The 7,822-nt window shown below is 36.1% G+C and overlaps 1 protein-coding gene across 1 annotated transcript; it reads left to right on the forward strand.

Annotated features, from left to right (window-relative positions):
• The first annotated feature begins 3,060 nt into the window (after nt 1-3,060).
• On the forward strand, nt 3,061-7,749 carry LOC114578591. Its single transcript, XM_028691922.1, has 2 exons — nt 3,061-6,559; nt 6,670-7,749. The coding sequence occupies exon 1, from the start codon at nt 4,453-4,455 to the stop codon at nt 5,959-5,961; it is 1,509 nt and encodes a 502-aa protein (XP_028547755.1). The 5' UTR covers nt 3,061-4,452; the 3' UTR covers nt 5,962-6,559; nt 6,670-7,749.
• The last annotated feature ends 73 nt before the right edge of the window (nt 7,750-7,822 follow it).

The raw sequence follows: 7,822 nt of genomic DNA on the forward strand, positions 1-7,822 counted from the left end.
TTGAAAAATAAATTCTTTCTATTTTTCTTCCCCTTTTATTTCCCCCTTTTCTTATGCTTCAGGATAAATGTTGGAAAGATATACAATATGCTTTTGAAAAAGTAAAGGTTCTAAAAAGGCAAGCAACAAATCTAGTGTTTAAGCCCGAAAAAAGGTACGTCTTTATTTTCAGTAAATTTCAATTCTTTCATTATTATTTATTAAATGTACTTTCTAATCCCTGTTTTTCCATGTTTTCTTTTCTTTATTGGCATAAACTGCGAGGAATGGTACCGGTCGAGGGAACAAAAGGACAAGGAGCTAATGACGTTAGTCCCCTCTATCCAACCGGGTAGAGGTGCTACGGGCGGAACCACCGGGTCATAGCCCCCGGTGACTGTGAGTATTCTAAACTTAGAAAACCTTCAGGGACCCCTTGATGTGGTTTGCGCGAAACCTTCCCTTTTAGGTCCTTGTAGTAACTTCAATTTTATTAGGATTATTTTTGTTTTCTTTTAGATCCTTAAATCCCTTTATACATAAGCAATGTCCTAAGGGTTAGTAATAACAAATATTTTTATCCTATACAACACTAGTGACACTTAAGGATAATAATTAAGGACTGAGTCTTAGAAAACTTAGACTTAGGGTGCATGTACATTTTAGGATAGAAATATATAACATAGAAAACTTAGTAACACCTCATCTTAGGATTAGTGAATCTTTTTAAATAAAAAATTCAATTAATTAGAAAACTTTAGCCAATAATTGACCTAGGACATATCAAAACCTCACAGTCTACTACACACACTTAGATTTGTTTGCTAGAACAACCGACTTTAGCTTTAGGTTAGGCCGGTGTTTATTTCCTTACTGCATTGTGATGGGCTTTCTCGGCTTTCATTGCATGTTGGATGTAAAATTGTTGGTGTGTTTGTTTATTTATTTTTACTGCACTCTGTGATGTGATTTGGTTGACGATTAGATTATCTATAGGTTAGGAGCGATCTGGTTGTTAATAAGATTTTTTGTAGGTAACCACACTCATGCAGGGCAGTAAAAAGGGGGCTAATTAATTAATAATCATATAAATGCTACAGGTGCTTCAGATGCTTAGCCCCCAAATAAAAAAAAAAAGAGTGTGGCCAATTATGGCTAATTGATTTAATTTAAATGCATATATATAACTGCTTGGGATGATTTTTATTATAAACTGCTTAGGATAACCCTGCAGGTGGTCTAGATTTTCTTTTTCTTTCTGTGATGTAAATGTAAATGTATTAAAAAAAATTGTGTGAAAGTGATTTTGAAAGTGGGATATCACATCCAATTTGGAATCCAAAGAAAAGAAAATATACCTTAAAGGATTATTCTTTTTTATTTGGAAAGCCAAATTAGGATGATTTTAGTATCCAAATAGAAAAGAAAATACCCCCATTAGGGATGAGTTTCTTTTCATTTAGATATCCAGACCCGACGGATCCAAGGAGTTCGTAGAAGAAGAAAGGACGAAATGAAGAAATAAAGAAAGAAGACAAAGAAATAAAGACACAAGAAAAAATATATCCCATTTCAAAAATCACTTGCATCATTCTTAGGATTAGAATCCGGGTTTGTTGTCAGTGGTGCCCGGCCACTTTACTTTTTTACAAATCTGGGTGTAATTATATGGACATTGGACATTATATTTTGGATTTATTTAATTTGATTGTTTATATTGTTTGTACAATAGATTTTTTTAGGACCTTGCATGCCATGTTTTGTTTTAGCCTGGATACGAATCAGAGTACTTTTTTTCGTAAGGGTACGCTTAAAATTCTTCTACTTGTAATTTTAATAAAAAATTTTAGGCTCACATAATAACTCTAACGATCTAAGAAGTAAGCTCGGGATCGCCGAGAGTTAGCATAAGCATATTAATAATTTCTCTTCCTTGTTAGGCACCTCCCCGCCTGCGGGTTCTGGCAGACCACTTGACCTATGAGGGTGCAGTTCTGTCAAGGGGAAGTTGTGCAATCTCTAGGGAAAAATCTATTTTTTAAGCCTAATTTTAAAACTGCTTCATATTCATTTTATGCATTCGATTCAATTAGCATGCATTGCATTAGATACAAATTAAAAAGTCTAAAATATTAATTGCATTTCTAGGTATAATTCACCCTACATAAGTTGAGGGGCTAATTATGATCTGTCTTAGATGTCGGCCCCCACTTCCTTAAAACTTAAACAACATCCCTACCCATCTTTCATAAGAGACTGGACGCATGATTTTAAAGCGCCTAGGTGGTTAGCTGGCTCCCTAATCCAGGCCGGGGTAAGTCCAGATTTGCACTTCATTAGTTAGGTTCGGGTTACTACCTTTGTAGTACCCAAATTAGATTTAGGTTCTGAGGCTGATTTCTTTTAGAATCTTAAGTCCTCGCCCTCTGGGAATATAATCCCAAATTTCTAATAAAATATCAACTTAAATATAAAATTTTCTCTTAAAATATAAAACCCAACATAGGATAGACTGAGGTTGCTTCTGAGCTTCTCAGAATCCAGCATCTCCTACTTTTCCTCCTTTGACTCGCTAATAAATGTTCAACATTGAGCTTTCTCCTTGAAAAACTCTTTACTTCTGTTTCTTTGTCTTCTACTTTATAGTTAAAAGGGTATGAAATTACTATTTTAATCGAGAGTTTTCTTAAGAGTATCCATCCTAAGATGTAATTAACTATAGGGGCTTGCTCCTATAGGGATTTGAGAACCCCAGACTAAAATAAACCTTGTTTTATTCATACAAAACAAGGGAAGAATCTTTGGGAATGCAAATATTTTTAAAAACTTCATCTCTAATCTTAAATATACTTGTAGGACGTTATTATTATTTTTCCAGATAATATAATATCTTGTTTGTTATATCTAATTTTAGAAATGATGAATTTTATAAAACTCATTCTTATTTTTAGATGTCTTGATGAATGTTATGTTCGTCTTTTAAGATGATATAATATTCTTCTTATTATATCTAAATAAAAGAACGAATAAATTTTTCAAAAAAAAAGCTTATTTCTATTTTTAAACACATTCTTAAGAATTTCATGTTTATCTTTCGAAATAATATGTTATTCTTTGAATTGTGTTTGATTATAGAAATATCAATTTTCAAAACCCTATTTTGATATTGAATCCATTATAGTATATTGTGTCAGTCTCTTGATATTGTACTTTATTCTTAATGTAGTATTCGATTACAAAATATGAGAAATTAAAATCTGCATGGTGACATAATAAATTTTCCCACCAAGGTTTTTCTGGCGACTTCACTGGGGATCAATCTCTCTCCATCTTTAGTAGTGTTTTATACCCTTTTCGTTAGTAGTATACTTGTGCTTAGCATAGGTTGTAACTACCTTTCTTCCGCCGGTTCTTTTATTCATTTCATTCTTGAATAATTTGGCCGGTATCTAAAAATTTTTAGAAGTCTTATTTTGGACCCCGTTAGAAAATTAACGAGGAGCTCCTTTATAATGGCCTTTTTGTAAAGAAAGCCCCCGTGATAATTCGAATATTGTAGTTACATTTTTCTTGTAGCTTGATATTTCAGTTAGCACTGGGTCCAAAATTTCAAAAGTTGAAATTAAAACACTAAATAAAATTCATCCTTATCTCAATATTATGTATTGTAGTTATATTTCTATATAACTCAATATATATGAAATGAGATAGGATTTAGTTTATTTAGTTTGATTAATTAAACTTTATAATTTAAATAAATTATTCAAAATCTAATTAAAGTTCTCTTTTAAATTTCAGGAAAAATGACGGGTAAATTAATCTTCTCCCTGTCTGATAACATGAACCTGTCCTACAATCTGTTTACTGATGTAGTATAATCAAGTTTGGAAAAGGGTTTGAGGATTTACAGTTGTCTGTTAGTGGACCTGAGTTCACTATTGTTCCACCTAGTGAGGTTACAAATCAGAAACCTATCCTAGAATTCACTTTGGGATGCGGGTCTCAAACTGCTCCTGTAGACCCTAGGCCCTCTGTGTTTACTAGGATTGAGCAACTTAATCAAGACCAGAAACTCAAGTCAGTTGTTGTGGTGGAAAATTCAGTTCCTTTCAGTGCACCTAGCCAGTTTTAGATTGGATCTTCTTCCAATTTATCAACGATTATGACTAAAACTCAGAGAAGGAATAAAAACCGTCGTATAAAAGGAGAATGGAAAAACTAGGAATGTCAAAGAAAAACGAGCTTATCCCTCCAACCTCTCCACATCTTAGTGGTAGTAGGTTCCCTCCTCTCTGCTGCTGATGGAGAGGAAGATGTGAGGTTGATTGCTCGATCATCCCCTACTACTGTTAGAAAGTCTGCAACTGAGCCAACAAAAAGTAAAGAAACATACGTTCAGATTTTGGTACAGGCTATATAGTACAAGAGTGTGCAGATGGTCCTCCACAGACTAGAGGAGAATTTTTAAGGAAAATGAGAAGATTGATCAGTGATAGGATTGAAGAAGAAACCTTAAGGCGGAAACTTATTGAAACTAGGGTAGGAGGTCAGTCGAGAGCAAGAGTTCATAAAAGAAAATTCAAACCAACTGCAATCTCAGCTCTCACTGATGGATACCCTAGGGAGCCAAGAAGATCCAGTAGGAAGACAGACAATATTGTGTTGACTGATGCTTCAGTGAAATTTAAAAGTACCCAAAATGTTCCACAGAAAGTCAGCCGTCAGTTGTCCCCTTCTTCTGCACCACCACAGAGTCCTAGTAAAAATCAATGTAATTCTCGTACCCATTCTTCTCCCCGGATAGATAGGCACCACTCTACGGGTCCTCCGTCTTCTTATCCTGATGTAGAGCGGTTGGAATCCTCTAACCAACCCTCTTCGACATCTGATGAGAAGAAGGTTTGGAGACCCAAGGAAAAGGCTACTTCTCATGTAGTAGCTTCATCTGAGAAGCCTATAGAAAGTGAACTTGAAGAGAAGGAGAGGGTTGAGAATACTACTCCATATCACATAGACTATGAAAAGTATGTTCCTGTTGATCCCCACTATATTTCTGGAAGATCTATAGAGGAGATGATAGGTGAATTAAAAGACAGTATTAGCAATCTGGATGAGGAAGAGGCTTTGAACTTTGACTTAGATAGAGATGATATGTTAGATGATATAGTGGCTGATGTCTTTATGGTTGAGACAAGAACAACGCCTTATAATGAACATATTGAGGATGCTATATTACAAGATGTTGCAGTTGAGGAAGGTATAGCGCCAGACTTAACTCAACGTCTTGTACAACAATTAAAGCAAAAGGATGAACAGATTTCAAATATGGAAAAGAAGATAAAAGAAATGATGGCCACTATGGCTTCTTTCCAAAGTCAGGGTCCTTTACCACCACGAGCACAGGTTGAGTCTTCTCAACCCGAGCCTGTTCAGGTGGTAGGGAAGAAACAAATGATTGAGACTATAGAAGAACACCAGCAAGATCTAGAAATTAAAGCTTCTCAATCAAAGGAAATAAAGCAAATGGTAGAAAAGCAAGTAAGGGAAACATTAGTAGAGTCTCAGAGCGCATCATATACTCCAAAGGGTAGACCTTACCTAGAGGAGTTTGATGCAGTTCCTTACCCAAAGGGTTTTGTGCCTCCCTCCTTTAAGATCTTTGATGGTACTGGAAACTCAAGACAACACATATCCTACTTTAGAGCCAGTTGTTGCAACGCTGGGGGTAGCGATGCTTTACTTTTTAGACAGTTTGTCAGTAGCCGGTCAGGGGTAGCGTTTGATTGGTATGCAGATCTACCAAATGGTTCAGTGCACAGTTTCACAGAGTTAGAGAACATGTTTGTGAAGAGATTTGGAGGCAGTCAACACCATGTTACAGTTGGAGATCTTGTAATAGAGAAACAAAAGCTTGGAGAAAAGTTACTTTACTACATACTTAGATGGAGGAACTTGAGCTTGAAGTGTGAACCTCCTCAGTAAGGCCTTTGAAAAGGCCTCCTGTCTACAAGAAGAAGCTTCACAACTCTCCTTCCTTGTTGATCAGTCTTCTTAAGACAATAAGAAGTTGAAAACCCAGAAGGTCTTTGAAAAGAAATCTGGGATAATTTCAGCTGTGGATAAGGGAAAGCAGCCAATAAAAGTTTAAACAGAAAGGTCACCTCCTCAGTTTTATAATCAACAGTATCATAAAGGTCACCACAACACCCGCCACTTCAGATTCAGTCAGAATTCAACCAACAACGGCTTTACCTTACTCCAGAAGAAAGAAATGAAAAGTGGGAAAAGTTTAATGCAATGGTTTGTAAGACTTATCCATTTAAGAAGGAGGCTTTGAAAAAGATCTTCAAAAATCTTCTGAAAAAGCCAGACTTTAAGTTACTTGCACCTAAAAGGCCAAATGAAGTGGGTAAGTCGGATCAACCTAATTATTGCCCCTACCATCAGATGTTGGGCCATCAACTTGAAGATTGCATCACTTTTAAAGAATGGCTTGACAGAAATATGAAATTAGGAGCTGTAGTGATTCCCAAGGAATACTTAGTGGATCCGGGGCAGGGATCAGCTAAGTGTGTGACTGGTGAGCCTATCGTTCCTACTTCTTTTTCAAATTCTTATTCTACTTGGGATATAGTTTTATCCCGTTCTTCAAAGAAATATCTAAACACACTTTACTTTTCTTCTCTTCAGGAGTCTTTGGGAGCTCAGAAGCCTCTCAAGGTTGATCTGATAGTTCCAGAAGATGATGTAGAGATGACTCTACCTTCAGAGCTTAAGGAAACCCGAGTCGGCCAGGGTACTATAGTTCAGGAGGAGGACACTAGAGATCATTTTGTTGCTTTTAGTAGTGTTGATTGTGATGTATCTAGTAGAGTTGTGTTTTCTTCGGATGGGGAGACTGTTATCCTCAATCCTCTTATCATAGATGACTTTTATTTTGTTCAGTGTGATGATATCAAATCAATGAAAAAGAATTCTGCTTATATCTTATCTATTTCTGATAATGATGTTACGGATGACTTAAAAATTACACCTGAAAATGATTCTCTGCATGATCAATTTAATTTTGAAGAATTAAAACATTCTCTTGGCTATTATTCACATAGTGATGTCCCTGCTCTTGATTTACAGGGTACGCCTATCTATATTGAAGCCGAGATGTCTGATTCTAAAAATTTAACATAAGTGAAATCAGAATTAGCTGAGGTCGAAGAAGATATTTTGCCTGTCACTTCTTCTGAAGAGATAGTGCAAATCAAGATTCGTAGCGGCAAAGTGCTACCACCTCATGCTCCTTCTGAAGATAAAGGGAAGCAAATTATTGACGAGCCAGAGTCTTCTCTTCCACCTTAACCCATTCCTTTTTAGAGTCCAATTGAGAGTGGAATGCCCAAGGTCGATTACAATGTCTTAGCTCATCTTAGGAAGCTGCCTGCCAAACTGAGCATTTACGACGCCTTGATCCGGATATTTGCATGGATCAGTTAGCAGCTGCACAGCCTGATGAAGCTCTTTGTTCCAGAGGAGTTCTTGAAATTTCTATTTCTAATGAAGATCTATGTTTAGGGACGGCTGATCACAACCGTCCACTATACATAACAGTGAACATAGATAACTTCAGATTGTCACGTATCCTTGTAGATCCTGGTGCATCAGTTAATATTATGACTCTAAGAACTCTTGCCTATTTGAGAATAGACGTCCGTAAGCTCAGCTCAGACAAGATGATCTTATGGGGTTTTAACGAAAATGGCGAGAGGGCTTTAGGTTCAGTTACTTTGTTGTTGAAGATAGAAGATTTTAAAACTGAAGCTAAGTTTCATATTATAGACGCTCCAACATC

Source organism: Dendrobium catenatum, unplaced genomic scaffold, assembly GCF_001605985.2.
Source record: "Dendrobium catenatum unplaced genomic scaffold, ASM160598v2 original_scaffold_86555, whole genome shotgun sequence".
NCBI lineage: Eukaryota > Viridiplantae > Streptophyta > Magnoliopsida > Asparagales > Orchidaceae > Dendrobium > Dendrobium catenatum.